Consider the following 24,843-nt stretch of genomic DNA (forward strand, 5'->3'; position numbering starts at 1 on the left):
GTTGAGAGTGGAATGTCCAGCAGGGATGAAATTTCATGAACCATCTTATTGCAAAGGTAGCTCAGAACGACCCATTTTATATCACAAATGGAGCCTGCATGGCTAGGTGCTTGATTTTACACACCTGTGGGGCTGATTGAAACTCCTGAATTCAATAATTAAGAGGTGTGGCCAAATACTTTTGTATGTATAGTGTATGTTAAACCCAATTTCAGGTAAATATGTAAAAAGATATTTAGAAAGCTGATGTCCTTGTTGTATAGATAATGCATTAGTTAGACAGCACCCTTACTTTTGCACATGAAGAAATCAGAAAACTGGCAGCTATATAATTGTGTTTAATCAGGGATTTTGATTGATGTCTTACTTGAACATGTTTAGCTTACGGCTGCAAGAAATCATCAGTTGCATAAAAGTCAAAAAGCCAGTAGTGTACTTGACTAACAGTGAGCAGAGAATAGAAGTTCATTATGCCCGTTTCTCCTCTGTAATGGGGCAAGTTGTCCAACATTTTTCCTTTTCTAAATTAATAAGGATGAAGCAGCTGCAGAAGGAGATTGTATTAACGGAGGATAAATGCGGATGAAAAGGAAGGTCACATACTCTGTGAACTGCAGTAATTATGGATGTTTTTGCCCGCCATTGTAAATCACTGTGGGACTTATTACATTCTTTCACTGCCTATATTTTGGACTCATTAGGATCTCTTTGAACATAACACACTCACCTTGTAACTCTGAATTCATTCCACCAGTTGAAAAGGCTGCCCGCTCTCTCATCTGTGTTTCTCTCCCAGCCAAATCTTCTCCAATTTGGATGCAACGACAATTTGGTGATTGTAAACAAATCAGGAGAAGTAGCTTCAAATGATAAATGAAAGTGATGGGTGGTTTGCAATTTTCAGACACATTCTCCGCCTGATTGCCTGAGAGTGAACAAGGACGGACAAAGTGAACCACTCAGGTGCTACTTGAGGAGGCATTCGGACAGATGAAAATGAGCCTCTTGAATGGGGAAGGTTAAGTGAGTGATGTAAATACACATCATTCATAATCACAGTCCATAACTCTTTTGAAGGCTTTCAGATGTTGATACTGAAGTTTTAAAGGCCCATTTTGTTAATCTTTTTATATTAGGACAGGCAGAAGCCAGGTCCTCAAATGTAGAATTAACTGCAGCTGAGAGCCAAGATAACCTCTGCACATGTCAAAGCAGTTTGTTAACCCTTGTTTTTAAAAGTGCTATATAATTAAAGCTACTATTTTATACAAGTTATCACAATCATAAAGGTTATGCTGGAGAGTGTGTTATTTTGTTGCCATTTGTACTATATTGCCAAAAGTATTTGCTCACCTGCCTTGACTCGCATATGAACTTAAGTGACATCTCATTTTTGATCCATAGGGTTTAATATGACATCAGTCCACCTTTTGCAGCTATAACAGCTACAACTCTTCTGGGAAGGCTTTCCACAAGGTTTAGGAGTGTGTTTATGGGAATTTTTGATCATTCTTTCAGAAGGGCATTTATGATGTCACACACTGATGTTGGACAAGAAAGCCTGGCTCTCAGTCTCCACTCTAATTTATCCCAAAGGTGTTCTATTGAGTTGAGGTCAGGACTCTGTGCAGGCCAGCCAAGTTCATCCATACCAAACTCTCTCATCCATGTCTTTATGGACCTTGCTTTGTGCACTGGTGCACAGTAATCACCATAAATAACCATCAAAACACACCTTTATTTATGACATGTATTTCAGTTTTAATGCTCGCGTCTCGTGTACCATTTGTTAACATGGAGGAGGCGGGTCGATGACCCACAGTCAGCAGAGGGAGCTCTACAGCTTTAAGCCTTACTAATAATGTTTTTTCATCCTTCCTTTAGGGTGAACGAGTCAGAAACACAGCTCCAAATAAATGCTAATGTTGCGTTGTAATTTTCAGCTTTTATTCACATTATTGATTTATTAACATTAACTTTTATTAAAATATCAATGATGTGTTGTTGTTCAAGTGGCAAAAAAATCATTATGGAGGAAATAAGGCAGAAAAATACTTGGAAAAAGAGATTTGATATAGAAAGTGTAACATTTTTTTTCCTTTCTCTCTGCAGATCCATACGTGAAGATCCACCTGATGCAAAACGGTAAGAGGCTGAAGAAGAAGAAGACGACAATCAAGAAAAACACCCTCAACCCTTACTACAATGAGTCCTTTAGCTTCGAAGTCCCATTTGAACAAATCCAGGTACGTTATCCATTTAACACAGTTCTGGAATATCTCTTATTCAAACTGTCACAACTGTGGGGGGAAATGTACTGTAAGATCCAGTAAATACTTGTTTCAGACTAACAATTGGTGAGTGGAAGCTCATTTACCAAATAATCAGTTTAGAGGCTTTTCATCAAAGCAGCGTAATCAAAAGCACTTGAGCTTAAATCAGCCTTGGTTCCACAATTTGACAAGCCAATTGCTCGCTTGATTTTATCCTCTGCACTTGTTATTGCCCGTAGCATGATTCCCTGTGCTATTTGTTCCATGCACACTGTGATGCAGGCGAACATGGCTACACCTACAGTACAAATAAAGAGAGATAAAGCATGTGTGTTTTCAAATGATCAAGACTGCATACACCATGCCACAGAGGAATAGCAATAAGCGCCATCTCTTCAGGCGAGACGGTAATTGAGTCAAATTGATTAAGCCTGTCACAGCTCACAAATCATGGGTTTACGTCCGTGAGCCTTGATTTTGTTTGATCCCAATCAACCCCGTCCAAATCAAATTCTCATTTAGAGCAGCATTCGATAAGTTTACATTTCTTATCTCCTCTCTTATCTCACAAGGTTGTTCATTAAATAAGTATTAGTGCAACTGATTGAATCATAAACCTGTCATAATGAGGTTTATTGAACACTTTGAGTGTAAAAACATTCTTAATTGACTGAGATCAATCAGTCAAACATATAATCTTCAAACAACTAATGACTGCTTAAACATCACACTTAAATCAGAGACGGATCTTTTGGCCTCTGGCTGCATCTGATTTTAAGCGTTTCATTAAGAGCTGTGGTGATTCTTAATCACATACTCTTACTCCCACATTATCATGACATCTTAAACTGCAGTGAAAGCAAATACAGCTTAAATTATTAATTGATGTCTCTTACAAATGGAATAAAATCTACAAGAATTTATTCAGACTGCTTACAGAAAGCTGCAAATTAAACACCTTCATCCTCAGAGGCATTTAAGTAAATTTAAGTTAAAGCTGACCTTCTGACTGTTAGGTGTGATTAAAGTAAAGCTTTTAATTGTCTTAGAGATTGCATGGGAGCAACTAACTGTGTTTTTAAATTGGTTTTATCTACCCTAACAGAGGTTTGTTATTGTTGTAGGATGTTTCAGATTCTCCTGAGAGCTTGCACAGCTTATGCTGCAGCTCTTTGTGATTCCTTTTAGACTTATTTTTATCTACAGGCTCTTAAATGCCTCTCAATTTTTATTCTGTGCTTTGCAAACGACAGGGGTATCAGTAAGTAGAACTGTCATCTGGCAGTCATGTGCCTCCACAGTTGCTGAGTTACTGAATTTACAGTGGTAGGTCAAAAAGAAGGGCTGGAGTGGTATTTGATCTTGACCATGCATTTCCAAAATCTAATCAGTTCATCCTTGAGTCAGAGTGGGAGTTTGTGCAAAGTTTGAAGAAAATCTCTGAAGGCATTCTTGAGATGTCTCCTCCAAAGGCAAGGGGAGAACTTACCTTGCAAAGCAGACTATCATCAGGAAAATCTATCTCGAAAAGCTTCAGTTCAGAATGTTTGTGCAGAACAGGAAACTGTTCTGATCAATCAGCATCATTTGAGGAGAACCAGGCAGTAGCTATGGGCAGGGTTAAGTTGTACTGTAAGCTGTTAGCAATGGCTGGCTCCAGTGTAGCGGTTAGCTTGAATGAAGCTATCTGTGCTCAGAGTTTAGAATCTGAGTAAGAAGTTGAGAAAAGAACCACAGAGGTTCTGGGACGACTGTCCGAAGAACACCTACTGCACTTCTCTGATCAGTGGAAGAACTGAATGCAGCCGTGTGTTGATGTAGAAGGAGAGGAGACTGAAGTAGAAAGACACTGAAGAATGTTTATATTCAATTAAATTGTATTTCAGCATTAGTCTTGTTTTTAATAGCTAGCCTATACCTTGTATTATAGCAGGAGTTTTCTCAGAACTGGACCCCATTTCTTCATTAAAACAAGAGCAAAGAGCCACACCTAAAGCTTCTTTTAGCAGAGATGTTTTTTGCACATGTCCGGATAGGCTTCAGCATAAATTTAAGCCAACGACATGCTTCGCTGTTCATAACAGTAGCACAGGATAGAGGCTAGAGGGTAGAGTAGAGCCATTGCAAGGGACCAGCTGAGATGATTAGGATACATGTTTAGAAAGACTCCTAATCACCACCTTTTGAGGTCTTCCTGGCTGGTCTGATTGGAGAAGACCCCAGGGTAGACCCAGAACTTGATGAAGGTATTATATCTCTCTTTTGGCCTTGGATTGTCTCAGGATCCACCAAAAGGGGCTAGAAAGCATGGCTAGGGAGAGGGATAGGTTTAGCCTGGTGCCACCATCTCTTGGGCTGGATAATGGAGGACAATGGAGTGATGTGTCTATATGCACTAAAATCACAACAGTTATTAATTATATAGAGAAGAACTGGACGGATGGGTAAACCTGTTGTCGGCTAAAGAGCTTATTTCCAAACAACCAAGCTGTTCTTTGAATGACTGTCCAGACGTTGATTATTATCAAGAACCACAGAAGCATCAAAACCTCGGTCAGTGATGATTAACAAAAGAGCCTCCTGAAAGAAAGCCGTGATTCAATTAGCTTTTTGAAGGTGAACCGTCCCTTTTAAAACCAACCACCCCAGCTGGGAACCTTATTCACCTTATTCAGCGTTTCATTACATGCCGTATTAGGCATGCTCTTTTATTACAGCAGCTCTGTGCCCGTGCAGGTGGCAGCAGCCTGTCTGACTGTGCCAGTGGATCGAAACTTAATCAGGCCTCTGCGTGTACGCATACATACTCTTTGCCAGAGATGGATGCCCAGGTCACTCCTCTTTGCTGCATCTTTGAATAAACACATGCCGAGGATGAGTCTAAGACCTCTGAGTAATCAAACATTCTGCCGTGTTTGGCTCTGGAAATAACTTATGCCTGGTCTGAAATGTCAGAAACCCTTAATCAACATTCATGTCTGCAGAACACACCTAGCAATAATGACATGTTGCTAAATAAGCCCTAATGCAGAGATGTATTCATATTCCTACTGTACAGTAGTCAAAGTTTAGTGCACACTGTTCATCAGGCTTCTGAAATATACAGTTACAACCACTTAGCATCAAACAGATATTAAGTTCTCACAAACAAACCATAAGCAAGATAAATGAATAGCTTAAAGATTAATCAAAAAAGTAACACAAGCAAAAACACTACAGAACATTAGGATTTTGAAAGATGAAACATGGTTAAAACAACAAGATAGAATTAAACGAGGATGTTATAAAAGGCAAAATGATGGTAGCAATTAAGACATCACTTATAACACAGTCTATAATTTGACTCAAATTATCAATAAAACTGAAGAAAGAAATTATGTGACTCTATCTCTTACTGCATGTTCTAATCCTCAAAACAAACATAACCAAGTACTTGAGAAACAGGAGACATCCACATAAAAATGATAAAAGGCTGAATAAAAACAGGATATGCTTTCAGATGGGCAGTTAAAGTCAACTGTCTATACACAGAAAATATACAATAAAAATATGACAAGTCTCTCCTAATGGTCCATTTAGTAACTATGTTCTTGTCACAAAATCCCCTCCACCATTTGAAGTTGTCACTGAATTGTATATATTTGGTACTTTGCACATTTTGCCTTGGGTTTTTTAGACTGTGAAGGCACAGTCTTGACATTGAAGACAATATTTTATCATAAAGGTTTCACTACAAGATCAGTTTGAATCTTTTCATCGAGTCATGCAAAACATTTCTTTAGCAGACTAAGAGGCCTACTGTTGTGGAAACATGATTTAAGAATTAGTTTTCAAATATCTGTACACATGCTGTTGACAGCCTGATTTACTGCCAATATTTAGTTGCTCATTTAGTTTAAAATACTGACTTCACAAAGCTGAACTAAATTGTTCAGATAAAGTTAAACTTCTCCTTATTATGGTTGTCATGAAACTAGAATATTACAAAGAATCGGGATATCATTAAAAATCAAATTATATACCATGTTGATACCGTATCAACTAAAAAAGAGCTGTTAGCCACCCAATATTGTGTACTTTTTTCGTAATCAAACATTACAGGCAAACTGCTGAATACAGTCAAAATTATTAAGCATTATTCGCCTATATGCTGATGACACCCTGATTTATTGATGTGCTTTAATGTTTGTTATGTTCTTTTCCTTCTAATGGAAGGCATGCTGACGACATTCATATGTATGTTTTTGTCTTTTCTTCCTTTTTTCCCCCTCTACAGAAAGTGCAAGTTGTTATAACTGTTCTGGACTATGACAAGATCGGCAAGAATGATGCCATCGGCAAGGTCTTTGTCGGCCTCAACAGCTCGGGAACGGAGTTGCGCCACTGGTCCGACATGCTGGCCAACCCCAGGAGACCCATCGCCCAGTGGCATGTCCTGAAGCCTGAAGAAGAGGTGGATGCTCAGCTCTCCACCAAGAAATAGGCAGGGCCCCTTTCAGCACCTGCCTTGTAGTACTCTTTAGCCAGTATGTGTAAATACCTCAGTGATATATGGGTCCATCCATGTAAGCCCCCTCCCCAAACTTTACCCCAGCTTCCTAAAACCACAATCAATCCTAATTGTTCAAACTTCCTGCTACGTCCAACTCTGCTTTTTTCTATCAGGTTCCTGAATTTGCTTTATTTTTCCTCTCTGATTTGGCAGGTTTGGTTTTCCATCTTCGTGCCCTTAACTGCCCAACCAAATGCCCCCTTCTTTTAAGCAATATGATCTGTATAGATAGCGCATGACTGAAAGAATTTATTGTACCACAGTTGTATATATAAGTATGCAGACAAAATGATTTCTAGTTTATGTGTTTGTATGTTGTTACCCGTTTCCTAATCTGTGTATATCTTGATGTTTTTAATAAGATGTTCTATTTTAAATTATGTAAATGCAGATATAGAGGAAAGCCAATATAATATATCCCAGGATTTAAAAATTCTACCTTATTACCTTATCGCATTCCAGAAAAAAATATTCCAACCTGCAAGACACTAGCGGAAATATACTCAAATATGTAAAGGACAATGTCTGGCTTTAAGTTCAGCACAGTAAAGACAAACTGATGATTTTAAACACTCCAAAATAAAAGGCCATTAACTACCATGGTTCTGAGGGAAAATTATGCTGCTGGAATTATACAAGCACATGATTTCTTACAACTTTTTCTACTTATTTCTCAACCAGAGGGCCTATTCGTTTAGCTTGTTGCACACTCTTACAAAAGTGATAGTTTAAGTTCTCCATATTTGGTCTTCTAAGTGGAATAGGTCCTCTTGTTCTCTTACACTGGCTTGTTTTCTTTCTTCAAAAATGGAAAATATTGCCTCTAAAAACCAAATCATTCCTCAACCCTTCACCAAACAGACTCCATGTGAAAAAAAGCACCAAGCTGTAGCCATTGTGTCCTTAAGCAACAATGTTTTGTTCACTTTTAACAGCCTTGTTGGAAGTGTATTACATTTCAGCCAGGGTCAGATCTTTAAGAGGGGAAACTAAAGGAGTCTGGTTTTAAGAGGACTATTTTTTAGAGCAATTCAACGTCTTGACTATTTTTAGTAAACTGCATGATTTTTTTTACAATCTTTACTAAAGGCTGGGACAGGGGGGAGATCTACTGACACCAGGGGCTGTGTCTTCTGATACGCTCCCCTTGCCTTCAATCAGAGGAGAAGAAAGCAAAATCAAGAGCTGTTTCAGTTGGGGTCGATGTGCCGTGGGCGATTACATCGACGGAGACGAAGCAAGCTTCTAAACACTGCCATTTCCAGGGAGGGTGACTTCTGTAGAGCCTCCTCCCTTCATGCACACTCCCACTTGCTAGTGGTTGTAGCTTTGGTTTATCGGGAACAATGTCTTTGGCTGCACCGGTGCCCTGAATCGCAGTCTTTGCTTTGCGTTGCCTTCACACAGTGACAATAGAGCTAGCCATGTTTTACTGCCAATTTTAACTTTTATGTGGCTGCTGTTTTTGCACTGGGATGTCTTTAAACTTCTTTAGGAGGATGATTGTTGGCTTGCTTTACTTCAGGACACATGCAGGGGGAGCCAGAGATCCTGCTCGATTGAAAAAAAAACAAAAAAAAAAACGACAAATCAGCCAGTTTTGTTTTCTTGTTGGCGCAGGACTACACCAAGAGAACGCGCGATAACCGTAAAGTTAATGGTCTGTGTAGGCTATTATTAGTCCATCATGTCCTTTACTACGGGTCCAATTAGGAGAGGAATAAGTTAATCCATGAAAACCATGAAGTCTCTTATCTTGGAGGAACCTCTTGCATATACTCGATGCTAGCTTCAGGAGGACTTTCTAAATGTTTTCAATGTTATTGTGTAGTTGATAGCACTATTATGAAAAGCTACTTGTCATTCCATATGAGTCTCTGAGGACTGCTTTGTGTATCACTGTGACTGCCGTGTGTGCTTAGAGATGTAGACTTATCAGTAGGTAGCCAAACCAGTTTGTTCTGTAGTGATGTCGTAGCGTTTAATGCCATTTTTCCCTTCTACACGCAGAGAAAGAGAGAGAGCGCGTGGCGTCTTCACGGCCGCACACGGCAACTTTAAAAAACTATTTAAATCGAGCGCGAGCGGGTTGCTTCACACAGCATTTCGTTGAGCACTGTGCAATACTTGTATGTTCATCCCCATAGTGTTGACGTGGGCGGCGTCGCCCAAGAATGAGAAGATTCTAACCTTCGAGGATGAGGCGCTTTTTCTCGGTTAGGACACAGCACACGTAGATTCAGCGTACAGGATGGAGTCAACCTCCGTTTTTAGGGTTCCCTCCCGTTTTTTCGCAGGTTAGTTTTTCTCTTCTTGCACACAGTTCCAGCATCAGAAGTTTCAGGGAATATTAGTGTACTATCAATCTAGATTCAGCATAAATATCCCCTTAAAATACCATGTATATATTTACATAATCGTGTCAAAAATGTATATCTAGAATAAATATTATTAAATAGAATTATTCAGCCACAAATATCATATCTATATCTCACTATATTGTTTTATTGTCATTATTTTTGTTATTTCCTGTTGATTCAGAACCCCCCTCTTTTATATTTGAGATGAAAACTGAATGTACAGTATGGACTGTGTCGGTGTAGATTACTTTAACCGTGAGATTAGATGTACTTTGCACTTTCTGTTGTACAAAAAAAGTCATTTTTTATTTCCAACTGTCATGAGTTGATATTATAACCCTCATGGGTTAAAAACCCCTCCCCATCAATGAATACACTTAAAAACAGCTGATTCCCAACCTCTTTTCAACCTCTTTTATTTCCCGTGTCGATTAATGAATTCCAGTACAGCTTCAGATTTAAACGAAAGATTCAATATTGATGCAAAAAAAGGAATAATTTGATCAAAGCTGGATGATATCAAACAGGATTAACACTTGTAGGAAATTCAGCAACAGGCAGCACTGCCAGGTTTGTGGAAACACCGCAAAGAAAAAGCCATTACCCGTGCTGAAAGCAGTGCGCCTCTTTTTGCAATTTCCCGTCAAAGTGTTCTCAAAAACCTCCTCAAGCTGTGTGACAAGATTCCCTCCAATGACACTGACGAAAAAGCCACACTGACCTTTCAAAAACAAAGCTGTGTAAAGTATTAGAATCTGATGCTGTAGAAAGATCCTAGTTGCCTTTGTGTATATCGACTGCCTGCTTGAGTATTTTGTGTGTGGAAATTTTCTCCGTAATCTTGTAGAACTGTTTGGGGTGTTTTTTCCTGCCATATCGCTCGCCGGCTCGCGGTGACGGTGAGCCGCTGACGGTTATATTTGCTGTGTATACCTTCATTTTTGATGAGGTGTTTTACAGTTTTGTTTCACTTTGTGTAGTGATTCACTCTGTGGAGTTTTCTGACTGTTGTTATATAACTTCATATACACAAATGATCAATAAAAATGTTTTATTTCCTGTTGATACAGAAGCTTATCATGTCATTTTTCCAACACTTATACCAGGGGTTATCAACTACGTTTCAGTCTGGACCACTTTGTCAGGAAACACACATGATTGCGATTGCAGATTTTGGCTTTTATTAGCAGTTACTCTCATATTTGGCAGGGTGACTGTTGTGGGACCCCCCTGCTCTTCCACATGACTACATAGCATCAAGTAGGAACAGCATGTTTTCCTGTGCCTACAAGGAAAACCTGAGGCAGGGAGGGAAGCAGCAATAAACCCAGAGCAGAGCAGGCATCAGTGACAACAGAATGGCATTGATTAAGTCAGATATAGCATAGAGGAGGAGCTGGGGTGGAGGTTACAAAAGTGGTTTGCTGAGGGGGCAGCAAAGCATAGCCAAGCAAGAGCAGTTTAAATATGGCAGAATGAGTGCAATCAGCCAACAGTGTGCTCAGAGAAAAACTTGGTTTGAAGAGGCAAAAAAGTTGTAAAAATGTGGTAAAAGCAACATAAGTGGAAGATTGGCTTGAAAAGTGCCATAAAGTTGTAAGAAAAGTGTTGAGAATTTCAATAATAAGTGTCAAGAGGAAGATTTCTGTGGCAAAAAAAAAACTTGATAAAAATGGGTAAAAGTGGCAAAATAGTTTAAAAATGGGCTAAAAGGTGGCAAAATAGTGTAAAAATGGCACAAAATTTGCCATAAATGCCAAAAAAAAAAAAGAAAATCGGCTAAAGAGATTAAAAAAAGTGGGAGAAATGGGTAAAAAGATGGCAGAAATTGGCAAAAATAAGTCGAAAGTGTCAAAAAGGTGTTAAAAGAAAAAATAGTCAAAATCAGTAATAAGTGGCAAAAATGGTTGGGAGAAGTAACGAAAAGGGTATGTGTCAGTGGTATGATTTGACAATTTCAATATATATACAATAGCTTGACCCAGTTGTAAGGTCCAAAATGAGTGCAACACACATGCAGTGACCTTGTAGGTGAATTAAATTTTAGTTGTAGCGGTTTAGTTTGTCGATCAGGCAGTTGAAGGGTTAAACTGTAAAATTTTCAGCAGGTATGTTTTGCTTGTTCTTGGATCTGCAAATTTAGAACCCAACATTTTTTACATAGATCATTCTCCATAGACGGCTCTAAAGTAAACAAGCATATTGTCTGCATAATATCAAACTCAGGGCTAAAATATGGTTGTCCACCAAGTAAATTTTGCCAAATGACATAACGATGCAGAGTGTACTGAAAGCATATTTTCTAATGATAAAACCTGAGGACTAGCATATTAATGGGAAGGAGAGCAAAGAACAATACAATAAAAATGACAATACAATAAAAATAAAAATACAATTAATACCGAAAATGAGATACAGGCTTTTAAAGGGAAATTAAATGGACTATAATTAAGGACTTTTTTGTCATCAATAGGCCATATTTAATTATCTTTTTTCATAAAAGGGCTATAATTAATGGCTTTATACTAGAAATTAAGTGTAATTTATGACTCATTCATCATAAATAGACAGGGATTTTCACCACAACCACATCTAGGATTTTCAGAGAATGGTGGGAATGAGCAGAAAGAAAGTCAAACATTTCTTATAACCGAGGTATGGAGGAGCTTCTCTGAGAGCACAACACTCATAAATAGGCATTAATAACACAAAAGACCACCAACAACCACGGTGCATTCTAAGACCCTTATATCATCTTTCTTCCCCTTCCTGATGCTCAGTCGCAACTTCAGCAGATCCTCTTAACCATGTCTACATGAATTCATGCATTAGTCGCTGCAACATGATTGGCTGATTTGCATTAATGAGCAGCTGAATATGTGTACCTAATGAAGTGGTCGGTGAGTGTAGAAGTTAATAGCCTGTTATTGTTGCTTTAATAACAAACACAATTATTAGTAAAGCACTGATGGTGATGACTCACGGCATTAAATCTACCAACATCATAAAGAAAATTTCTGTGTGCATGTTTAGTGTGACAAATTTCAATTATGATGATGATGCTTCCTTTAAAGTGGCTTTAATCATAAAGACCGGCCAGTTTACCAAGTCAATACTGCCATCTACAGGACACAAAGGAGCATAGACCTCAGGGTTTAAAACCTCAATAATAGGGAACATAATGTCTTTTTTATGTTATGAATATTCATTAATGTTGACTACAGCCAGAAAAATCAACTTGTACATAGCTTGTAGCTTGTACATTTGTCAAATATGTGAGGTCACACTGATGCAAGATTAAGCTGGGAGTTCATTTCATGATGAGAGCACCCCATGAGTTTATAGATTCCAGGTTTCCAAAATGAAATGAGGCTCATTTAAGTCTTGTCTATGTAAATTGTTCAGTTTGATTATACTGATATATTCATGTTAGCAACACTTTCACTGAAAGAAAGAAATTCTCACACATATTTCCTCTAAATGGTCTAGTTTTCCCTCAAAATCCTATAAAAATCAACAAATAACCCATCTTTGTCAGCTTTAGCATGCCCCCAAACACACCAAACTTTCCACAAAATTGTCTCACAATGGAAATTTGCTTATGATGGTCATTTTATCCAAGACCATTTTAAAAGGGCCCCAAACGTCAGTCGGAGGACTGGGTAAGAGCTACAGGCACAAAAGTTGGGACACATATAAATTATGACCAGCCAAAAAAAAAAAAAAAAAAACATATCCTGGGACCATCTTCTAAAAATGAACAGGAAGTGAGCTCTCACGGGTAAAGGTCAAATTTTGGAGTTTTCACTGACGGACAAGTTTCACATTTTTTCCAGCTTCTTTTAGGGATTTTTTTCCAATTTGCTTTTGATTTCTTTTGGTCACTCTACACAACATGGAGATCAAAAGTGATCAAAAACTTGAGTTTTCACCAAAGGGCCAAGCTGTCACCAGGGCCAAAGTTGGGCTTTTTTTTTAACTACTTTTTTGCAGCACCGTAATTCCATATAACTACATTGCTTATTTCAATCATTATTAAACATCACAGGCATGATCAGACATTGAGCCTGATTACATTCATGCATAAATGTCATCTCTTTGTCACAGCGCCCCCTTCTGCCAGATGAGAATTTCTTCCTCTGAGGTATAACTTCTCCTCCTAAATCATTTCAAACATTCACACACCATTCAACCTAGGCTTATGATTTTTGTTCTGCATATGGACCATCATAAAACTTACAATAAAGCCTCATGACCCATACACAAAGCCCAACAGGAAGTCCACCAGCTTCATTTCAATTTCAAAATAAGGCTTTTTGATGGGGCCAAATGTCTAACTTGTTGTAACATTTGTTAACATTGTTCTGTGTTCTTCAAACTTTTGGGAAGACAGTCGTATGACACGCCAACAAGCAAACATCCCATCAAAGCGTCCTCACTGGCAACAGGAAGTGACAAAATTGATCCATTACTTTATTCCTCTTGTTGTGTGGAAACAATTTGACTTCGTTTTTGAAAGAAAGGCCTCGATATTTGTCCAACACACTGACATTTTTCATCAGAGCACGACTTGCTGGCAAAGGTGAGCATTTTGATATCTCGCCATTTGTCAGGAAGTTGCCAAAGCTGTCTAATAAATGGTCAAGGTCTGCTCCTCAGCACATTTAAATGTTTATTTCATGGCTTTGCTGTAGTAATACCTCTAACATAAAACATCCTATCTTCTTTGAATTTTACATGATAAACATTCAATCCTGCTCTGATCATATCTGCATTTTAGCATCTTTTGCCATACTGCCACCTACTGTTGACAGCCTGTAGTACCTCATATACAAAGAGCAAGATGCTAATTTTTTTTAATTTAATGACAAACCAGGAAGAAACTACAGGGCCCCTCTGCTGTGATGCCCAGCTGTTGCGACACAACATGAGGTGTTTGAGTGCTGCTTGCAGTCCCAGTTTTATATAAATTTCTTCCAGCTAAGGTGTCTTGAGTTTCAAAAGCTTTATCAACAACATGCAGTGATATTTATATACAGAAAAAAACAAGTAAAAGTGCCAAATAAAGATAAGTGGCAGTTTAAAAAAGGAACTACAAAGGTAGCTATTTTCTCCTCTTATTTCATCACCATTAATTTATTTAATCAAATTTTATTATGCTCCATGTTGGCATTTAAACGTCATTTGGGTCGCGTCAATAATCCATATACCTTACAAGATGCTTTTGAAACTTTTAAAATGTACATTTTTACTGTAAATGACATATTTGTAATTTTGTCGAAGAATTTTATTGTGAAAATCTGAGAAGGAGCCATGTGGAAGTGACGTCTAATCCTTAGGATCGTCAGGCTAACTAGTCGTTACAAACCGGAAGTTGTGAAGACAGAACGTTTTAGGCGTTGTTGAAAATATGTGTGTCATTTTCAGGTATAATAATCAAATAACGTCCTTGTTATATCACAAATTTACAGCTAGTTAACGTGGTTCACTGTTCCTTATTCTTTAAGGGCGATAGTGACCAAATTTCTTTGTTCAACGTTGGAAATGAACGATCATGCTTTTATTTTTAAGGGCGTAACCGGAAGTGTATATATTGCCACCCGTTAACTGGCCTATCTTTCATGACAGCTCCAAACGCAGTCACAGTTGCAGTAAACTCATCTGGCGCTGCTTTCTGCCTCCGCTGACGACCTTGTAGTTTCTTGAACTGGCTGAAAAATGCTCTCCTACATCATCGGTGTAAGTATATTTTGATGAAAATGCCCTCGCTGTATTTTATTTCTTGTAAACGCTTTGCATTAGCTCTGGTTAACCTTAGCTTACAGTTAGTTTTCCCTAATGGAGTTGAGTTGTGCCAGGCCTGCCCACTGGAATGCCTGTGACTCATTTCTTCTGGTGTGGATTAAAAAATGACCTTAGTGAAGTTAGACAACGCCCAGCAGGGCTTTAAACAAACAGTCCGGTGGCGGCTAATGCTAACGTTAGCTGCTGCTAGCCTGAGTCACTGTTCTGCTTTTTTATCTCAGCTGATCAGAGGAGGATTTGACAGCATCATCAACCTGATCTTCAGACTTTTATTCGGAAAGAGGAGACCTGCCATCACCTTAGAAGACCCCAACATCAAGTATGCACTGAGGCTCATAGACAAAGAGGTAAACCAGTCTGGATATCAAGAAAAGGCTGCACAAAAATCACCTGTCTGTTTACAAACGCTGCAGAGCTGGCATGTTTTTCTCAGTGCTGCTGTATTTATGACCAACTTCTCTGCATGTTCAGATTGTCAGCCATGACACAAGGAAATTCCGCTTTGCCCTGCCCTCCCCTGAACACGTCCTGGGTCTCCCCGTTGGTATGTGCAAATATGACATTAATATAAAGCATATGGAAACAAGCAAACGTGGAGTACTGCACTGCAACCCTGGTGCAGTAGTTACCGTGGATACTGCTACATAATCTCTGGTGCACACACCCCTTATTTCTCTATAATTAAATTGCTATTTTAAAAACTGTTTTGTATTTAATATTTACTCTGTAAAGTGGAGCACATTGGCTTTTTTCTCATTTGTACCCACTTCCAGAGTAACAAACATCTTGAATATAGAAAAGCAATAATGAGCATGGATACTAACAGATTGTATAAACCAGTGGTTCACAAATGGTGTGGCAGGGCACATTAGTGTGCCTTGGTAACTTGTACAACCATACGTTATTACTGCGACTTTATGGCAAGTAGCCTACTGTAACCAGGCCTGCCCACAGAGAATGGGACCTCCCCAGTTGTGATTTATTGATGATATTAGTGTATGTCAGGTGGATCAGTAGCATTGGTGCTAGCATCTTGGCTAACAGTTACTTCATTTAGAGCTGAAAAGCATGGCAAGTTAATTTTGGGTTGAGTGGATTGGTTCTTTTGACAGTTTCAACCATTTGGCTGCTTTTTTTTTTTGCATTTTTGCCACTTCTTTTTACCACTTTCAACCCATTTTTGCCACTTTTTCAGAACATTTTGCCCCATTTAACCCATTTTTGCAACATTTTTGTCACTTTTCTGCCCATTTTACTATTGTTTGGCCATTTTTTACTCCTTCTTAATCACTTTTAACCCCTATTTACCACCTTATTGCAGCTTTAACCCTTTTTTACACTTTTCTGCCCCTGGTGATCTATTTTGACACCTTTTTCACCCTCTTTAGCCTTAGTTTGACCACTTTTTGACCAATTTTGCCCTTTTTAATCACCTTTTTCCAATATTTAATCCTTTTTGGGCCATTTTTAACCCATTTTTGCCACTATTTTGACACTTTAAGCAAGTTTTTGCCAATGTCTACCCATTGTTTGGCCACTTTTTTTTTTTTTTTTACCAGTTTTTGTGCATTTCTGTCTCTGTTTTGCCACTTTTTGCCTAATTTTGCCATCTCCACTATCCCTCAGTTGGCTGGGCCCCAGAAAGCTCTCCCCTTTATCTCCCCTTATAGGCCACCTTGACTGTCACGTTATTTAAAAAGTCAATTTTGTATCAATTTAAATATGGTGTGCCTTGAGATTTTGGCTTAACCTTGGGTGAAAAAAGTTTGAAACCACTGGTATAAACTATTGGACAGACTCTGTAATTTCACCCATTTGCCTACTGATGCCAGCCTTCAAAGCCAATCTACTATGGCTTCAAGATTGAAAATGCTGAATTTCATATCAACAGAATAAGAGACAAAGAGGTAGATTTGGGGTGGGTCTTAAGGCTCCTGACAGACAGATGAAGTAGGTACTTTTGGCACAACTTCACCAGCTGCCAAGGTGCATGGAGGATGAGTATAGTCTTGAAGAAAACAGAACAACTTTATTAGACGGATGCGTTCAAAGGCAACAAGCCAAGTAGACTCATGACACCATTTATGGATTATATTGTAATCACAAATTGCAGTATTGCCTGGTACAGGGTAAATAAATCTACCGGCCACAAACTTTTTTTTTCTTTTTTTTTTTTTTTTACCAGCCACTCTTTCTTTAAAAAGCTTCATTATTCAAAAGGGTATAATATAATAATCAGGTTGTTTAAGAAGAGAGAGTTTTTGCTTAAATGATCTGTCACTCATTTTAAACCTTGTTTTTTGACCAATTTGCCCTGTGCTCAACCATGCAAAGGTTAAGTTAATTGGGATTTTCCTGCATTATGAGTATCAGAATTGGTCATAATTAATATTTTGTGTGCGATTTCTGCAGGAACTGCTGTGTATGTTGCAGATACACCAGTTGCAGTGGAGAAGTACTCTCATTTAATACTGAGTCAAACATCCCAGGATACAGCTGACTATGACACACGGAGTTGGAGACAGGGGTTTTGTTGTGTCTGTCCACTTGTCTTTGCTCAGTAGAGAAGTCAGTAGTCAGAAGTCAGTAGAAACAAGCAGAAAAAGGGGTTTAATTTGAGCCACTCACTGTTACAAAATCAGTCTTGGGTGCTGCTCAAAGGTCCCTGCATTTGGCTGATTTCCCACCATGGTCCAGTATATTCACAGTCGTGCATTATTACCAAATTGTGGAGGACTAATTCAGTCAAAGATTCACCCTTTTTCTAGCATACAATAAGCTGCTAATCTAGAATCTAGTTACATGTTTGTGATTCAGCTCTGGCCATGAGCACTGCTTTTAAATCTTTATTCATACAGCCCTGATTAGTGACAAATCCGAAGATGCTTAACATAAAGAGCAGGCCTAGATCAGACTCGTTGTGAGATTAAATCTGGATCAGCTTTTGTTGGGAGTGTTGGCTTTTGAAACTGTACCTCACAGTGGGTGTGTTAAAATCAATAAAATGTCCACCTAATAAAACTATTAAAGAGGTCTAAGTACAGAGGGATCACCTGATGAAGAGCAGCAAGACTGAGCTCTGAACATGTGTGCAAAAGATTATATAAAACAAAATTTTGACCTTATATGCCAAGGAATAAAAGTATGTAACATTGTACTAAAAATATAACAACATTGAAGGATGACGGGGGAGCTTTTTTCTGCAGAAAGGGGGGAAAAATGTAATATAGATTTGCTTTTTATTGTAAAGGCAAAAAAATAACCCAGAAACAGCAGATAATTATTTTCACCTCTTTTAAATTCTTTTCCATCAGTTTGTGGTTAGTTATTAGTTTGTCTTAAAATGTTAAAATAATTTTAAAAAATACCTCTGACAATTTCTCTGAACTTACGCCAGAATTTGTGTGATTCCTCACAGTTAAACCTGCATTTAGGATCTGCCAAGTATTGAATAAATAAAAACAGATAATAAGTAAAAAATTGTTTGAAATATAACTCCTCTATTTTTCAAAGTTCTTTTTAATCTATGATTTTATTTTATACTTTGAAAGAATTATAATAAACTGCAAAACAATATGATATTAAAGCTGCAAATATTGATAATAAATATCCTTGTGTTTCCCTTCCAGGGCAGCACATCTATTTGTCTGCTAAAATCGACGGTAAACTCGTCGTCCGTCCATACACTCCGACCTCCAGCGATGATGACAAAGGCTACGTGGACCTGGTGGTGAAGGTCAGCAAAAACATCCCTCTATTGACAACATCTTCACTTCACTTCTTCCTTCTTACCCATTTCCTCCTGTTTTGTTTGTTTACAGATTTACTTCAAAAATGTCCATCCTAAATTCCCTGAAGGAGGGAAGATGAGCCAGTACCTGGAGAGCCTCAAGATCAACGACACCATCGACTTCAGAGGCCCCAGCGGTCTTCTCATTTACAAAGGCAAAGGTGAGACGGATGTCTGAATGAAGCAGGGGAGAAGATGCAGGCAGATATGAGGCAGGTAGAGACTCTGATGTTTTAATGTTCCCTCCACAGGTGTTTTTGCTATTCAGCCAGAGAAGAAGGCCCCAGCTGAGACCAAGACCGCCAAACAAGTGGGCATGATTGCTGGAGGAACAGGTGGGAAAATCACACAGCTCATCTCATAATGAGAGGATGGAAAAACCTTCAAAGGGAAGAATTTCCTCTGTTTAACAACCAAACTTATTTGCTCTGCAAATGGAGAAAAAAAAATCAAAGTATTTCTGCATTCAGGCCGTTATTTCTCTTAGAGAAAGAGTCTTACATGTAACGATAAAAGCTGGTGTGGGTTGGGAGGGTCTTTGTTTGGTCCACATATCTGATCTAACCCCACCCACACGGTTGTTATGATGCAGATTAGCAGAGGTTAGGTGTATGTCTGTAAAAATGACCCTTAGAGGAGGATGGGTCTGGACTGTGCAGGTTATCTGTGGATGTTTTGATTGATGATTAAGGGTGTGGATGACAGAGGGAGACATGGATAACAGGTGCTCAGTATTCATACCAATATGTATGTGGACATGCATGGGTTGTTTATAATTTATTTTTAATCATGATTAATCTCAGAATTTCTGTAGTTAATTGCAATTAATCTTGTACTTTTTATTGCATTTTTAAATTTCCATTAGTTTTCATTTAAAACTATTTTTTGTGGCATTTTGGATTTTTAACTGTCTTAGACTAAGAGATATATTGGTATATCAAAGATTTTGACACAAACTTAAAAGAAAAAAAGGAACTTGTTATGGATTAAAAAGTAAATAAGGAACAGCAGGTAAATGTTTGATATCAGAAGGTGTAGATGACGTCTGACTGGTCCACTGAGCCGTGTGTCTTTAAAGTGAAATTAGACATTTAAGGTCACATATCATGCAAAATACAGTTTTCTAACAAAAATATGTGACCCTGGCCTGTCCACAATCCCCAAAAGAACCCCCCCCCCCACCTTTCAGAAAATGTGTGCTAAAACAAGCTGCTCTCAGATTTCCCCTCATGATGTCATGCAGGGATTTAGCTCCACCCCCAAATTCGGTTGGTCCTCCCCACTTGGAAGAAAGCTCCACCCTCTTCCTGACCCTCCTTTCAGCTGCCAACTGAGAGCCACATTCATTTCCTAAGAGGGGCTGAGTCAGGGGCGGGGTCAGACAGCTCAGTAACATTTAAAGCCACAGACACAGAAACGGCTCGTTCTGAGCAGGGCTGAAATAGTTTTTTTTGAGAGGTGCAAAAATCCAATACTGGAGTGTTTTTTAGCAGCAAACTTCTCAGGCATGTTTTGGGGACCTCTGTGATCAATTGTGATTAATGCAATTAATTTTGGCAGCCCTAGTGATACTTAAACTTTTTTGCTAACCAGTCCCTGTGGCTAGTGGTTTTGCAAAGTTACAAGCCACTTGGTATTTCCACTAGCCTTACTTTTGTGAAATAGAGCATAGTTGTTATTTTATCATTGCCCTTTGGTAGGGTAATGTGTCTGAATTGAGGCATTTGAGGAAAAATTGTGCTGGACATTGCAATAAGCATCTAATTCACAAACACTAGTGTGAACAGCCAGGTAGAGTCAGAGTGAAGCACATGGAGTGTAAGTAATAATAAATACAGACGAGTATTGAGAACCAGTGCTGACCTGGTACCAGTACCAATCTGATACCTACTGGGCCGAATTAAAACATTGATATTGATACTTCATTTTGACATGCAACATGCATCAAAGTGCACATAATAACTCGTACACTCATAGTACCACACAGACTCACTCCATGCCATGCTTCTTTAACTCTTGTCAAATGACTATCATTACTGTGATGATATTGACTCAAGGAGTGGTTTAAATAAAAGTCAATTAACACTGCCAGCACCCTGGATGCTGTCATACTTTTGTTCTTTTGCTAGTTAAAGTGTGAGTAATTGAGTCTAAACATAAAATATGAGCATGTTTTGTCTAAATAAAGCCGTTTTCTTCTAGGGATCACTCCCATGCTGCAGCTGATCACGGCTATCATGAAGGATCCTCAGGACAAGACTGTGTGTTACCTGCTTTTTGCCAACCAGGTCAGAGTCATCATGGAGTTATATTTATCTCTGAGCATTAATGAGCAGAAGTGGGTTAAGCCAGAGCAGAGGTGAAAAATGCAGTGCTAAAACTTTGCTCTTCTTTCCTCTAACAGACTGAGAAAGACATCCTGTTGAGACCAGAGTTGGAAGAGATTCAGGCGAACAACCCAGACCGGTTTAAGCTGTGGTTTACCGTGGACAGAGCACCTGCAGGTACATCTTCATATGATACCTCTCACATAACCTGTATACAAACTGAACATCAGGATTATCTTTTAATTACACTACTATTTTGTTCTATTAAGAAGTCCTTCAATCCTTAAAGTTACTTGCTTTTAGAGTTTATTTATTTAAGCCAGACCAAGAAAACAAGCACCCATTTTCATTTCAGAGGCTAGAACCAGCGAGTCTTTGACTTTTTACCTTCAAATTTCACCAGTTTAAAAAAAAACCTTGTAGACAGTGTATCTGTTTTTGGTCTTTCTTTCTGAAGATATCACTGCAGAGTTTGAGTTTGAGATGTTTCATTTCTGTGGTGCATGCTGGGTCAATGCTGCTGAAGCTGTGCACTGTGGCTTTTAGATAATCATGTAACTGATAAGAAATGAGGCCTCGTTTTTTTAGAGCCATGTGATCGTTTCATGTTGTGGATAAAAGACACAAGTCAAAATACAATTACTGCTCATCACATGATAGTTTAACGTAATTACATTACTAGAACTATCACAACAGAAAACCTGAAGAAGACATGACAAAAGAGATTTTTCTCTATATCTGTGAGAGTCTTTTTGGTTATGGCGGAACAGAAACAAAATGCAGAGAGACAGAAAAGAATCTGCAAAGACTGAGTGATTGATTGATGATTTTGTCTCTAAGAAATGCCCGTCATGTGACAATTTGACTGTTTTCTCTAAAAACAAACAGACCAAACAATTTCCAAAGTATCTGTTGGTAAAGAAGAGAAGTTCCAGCTTTCAGCTCTGCTATATCAACCTCTAGTGGAGTACATTTAGAAACACAAAGTAAAACTGGATGTTAAGTTCACGGTCTGCAATCAGCATGTTACTTTAGTAGTATAAACGATTTTAATGTTTAATGTAGAGCAGGGGTCAGATTTAGTCTCGACAGAGACTCTAGGGGCCGGACTTTCAAATAAACAAAAATGAAATATATAATTTGGTCTGATTAACATATCATTATATTAGTATATGTATTTTCTGTCAAAATGCAGATTTTTTTTAGATAGTGAGATCCTTCCACATTATCTGTAATGCATCAGGCCAAAAGGAGACAGGCCTGTCCACAGAATTGGCTGGGCCCCTGGAAATCCAGAAAATGGGCCCTCCCCAGTTGTGATTTAGCACCAATATTAACTCACTTTTCACTACTTCATTTGGCCATTTCTGCTGCATTTTTTTTACCACTCTTAAGCAATTTTCGAGTTAATTTTTGCCACTTCGTGCCCATTTTGCCTCTCTTTAGCCCCTTTATGCCACTTTCCTGCCACTCTTCAACCCCTTTTTCACTACTTTGCCATGCCATTTTTGCCACTTTTAACCCAATTACTGCCATTCTTTAACCCCTTTTTCCAGCATGTTTTTTATCTTCTTTGTGCCACTCATATAAAATGTCCCTTTAAACAATTTTTTCCACTTTTGTTTTACTCCTTTCCATTACTTTTCTTGCACAATTTTTTTTGCCACTTTTAACCCATTTTTACTTTTTGACCCTTTTTTTCCTTCTTTGAACAATTTTTGCCACATTCTAACCTCTTTTTACCATGTTTCCTGCCATTTTTCCCTTTGCTCCACCCCACAACCCATTTTGACCCTTATGACCCACTCTCTAACCTCTTCAACACTTTAACCTGCCAGTTATTGCACCATTTTTTTGCAACATTTCCTCCAGTCTTGACCCCCTTTTTTTTTCAAAAATATATATTTTTAAAATATTTACTAATAATAGCTGACAACTGAATTTCTGTAAAAACAGATCAAATGTTAAGTCATTCTAAAACTATTTCAATATTAATCGTTTTTCGGTGCAGACATTTAAAGCCAAAAGGTACCCTTAAAACCACAACATCTTATTTTCCTCCTTTTTTGAATTTAATGATCTTCTGGGGGCTGGATAGGAAGCTTTTGGGGCCCTGATATGGCCCTTGGGACACCAGTTAACGATCAGTCAATCAGTCATTACATATGATGAAAAATAACAAGTGTTCTAACAAGAATATGGGTCTCTGGTCTGTCCGGGACCCCACCTTAATATGAGAGAAGACCCTTCTCTACTCTTTCTAGCTCTGTCTTAAAGAAAATGTTTACTCAAACAAGTCGTTTGGAGATTTTCCCTTGGCCATGTTTTACAGGGACCTTCTGTTTTATTCTTTCTTTTTCTTATATCTCAGAATCCCCCAAGAAGGCTTTATTCAAATACGACCAGCATTTTCTTTATAATGTTGACACATTTTTATCTTATAATCAGTACAAAACACAAACATAACTGTGCTGCTGTGATGGGTTAGAAATTGAAGATGTGATAGGATCTCAAAATCTATGAAGAGAGACTTGAAAAAGGTATAAAACTATTAAATTAATGTCAGATTGTCTTTATACCCTGCAGTTATTAACGCTGTAAGATGCTGTTGCTTCTTCCATGCTTTCATTTTAATGTCAGTTCCTGTCAGCCCTCTGAGACCCCCTCCCTCTTTGACAGGGAAAAACAGGACGATATTAGGGCATCACTTCCTGAAATTTTCTGGAGAAAATGTACAAAAAAGGCTAGAGTTTTATCTGAACACTGGTGCATCTCTTGTGTTTTTAGACTGGGAGTACAGCCAAGGCTTCATCAATGAAGACATGGTGAGGGATCACCTGCCTCCCCCCAGCGACGACACCCTCATCCTCATGTGCGGACCTCCACCCATGATCCAGTTCGCCTGCAACCCCAATCTGGACAAAGTTGGCCACTCTGCCAGCCGGAGGTTTGCCTTCTAGACACCAAAGACCAGATGCTCAGGAGTACTGAGGTTTTCAGTTATTCATTACTCTGCCCTGAAAAAGTTAAAGCACTCGTACAGTCGCAGTGGGTTTGCACTATGTATACTACTTTATTTATGCCATGATAATAGTCATGCAACAGAATCACAGCAAGGACCAATTAATGTTATCAGGATGTAGCAGAAGGGTGGGGAGTAGTGGATGTATGAGCTCTGGATGATGCTTTTTGATGGGAAATGTAAGTAGTGTTTACATTGATTTTAGTTATGGACGTGATTCAGAATAAGTTGCAAACAAAGCGTGCTGTCCTGCTGTTTGGCCTCAGTTTGGTTTAAATATCAGGGGTTGAGGTTTCCTGGCTGTTTCCTGAGTGCCTTATCACATGCAAAGCTTTTTTTATGCACAGAGAAAGAAATTGCGACCACTTGCTTTGAAGAGTATTATTCCATTTCTGCTGCTGAGTATGTGTTACAGAGTCCTGCCCTGTGTCTGTCGTAATGTCAGATGTCAGCATTTTTCTGGAGCATGTTAACAGTGGTTTATGTGGTTACTGATGACACGTCTTTGCTGCTGTCTGATAGCAGTGGCTTAAAAATGCAACATGAAAATCAGCAGCTACGAAATTTGTGACACTTCTGGTATCGTTTCCTGGTAAAATGACTGAAAAGATGTCATTGTGCAACCTAAATGTGTTCAAAACTGTGTTGTAACATCTTCAAAAACAACACAAAACAATGCATTTTCTCCCTTTTATTACAAAAATTTAAAAACAA

General features: G+C 38.5%; 2 protein-coding genes across 5 annotated transcripts in view; both read left to right on the forward strand.

The window, feature by feature from the left end:
• syt1a (synaptotagmin Ia) overlaps nucleotides 1–10,248 on the forward strand; it is a 322,596-nt gene extending 312,348 nt beyond the window's left edge. For all 4 annotated transcript variants that reach the window (XM_041780625.1, XM_041780629.1, XM_041780626.1 and 1 more), the window contains 2 exons: nucleotides 2,113–2,246; nucleotides 6,550–10,248. In XM_041780625.1, the coding sequence (XP_041636559.1) occupies nucleotides 2,113–2,246; nucleotides 6,550–6,756 (341 nt within the window). In that variant the 3' untranslated portion in view covers nucleotides 6,757–10,248. The remainder of the gene's footprint in view (nucleotides 1–2,112; nucleotides 2,247–6,549) is intronic.
• A 4,539-nt stretch (nucleotides 10,249–14,787) lies between these two features.
• LOC121505771 (NADH-cytochrome b5 reductase 3) lies at nucleotides 14,788–24,843 on the forward strand. The gene is made up of 9 exons (XM_041781326.1): nucleotides 14,788–14,924; nucleotides 15,212–15,337; nucleotides 15,462–15,534; nucleotides 18,620–18,726; nucleotides 18,812–18,941; nucleotides 19,032–19,115; nucleotides 20,983–21,068; nucleotides 21,185–21,284; nucleotides 23,895–24,843. The coding sequence occupies exons 1-9, from the start codon at nucleotides 14,904–14,906 to the stop codon at nucleotides 24,065–24,067; spliced, it is 900 nt and encodes a 299-aa protein (XP_041637260.1). The 5' UTR covers nucleotides 14,788–14,903; the 3' UTR covers nucleotides 24,068–24,843.

The sequence above is a fragment of the Cheilinus undulatus genome, linkage group 23 (genome assembly GCF_018320785.1).
Source record: "Cheilinus undulatus linkage group 23, ASM1832078v1, whole genome shotgun sequence".
NCBI lineage: Eukaryota > Metazoa > Chordata > Actinopteri > Labriformes > Labridae > Cheilinus > Cheilinus undulatus.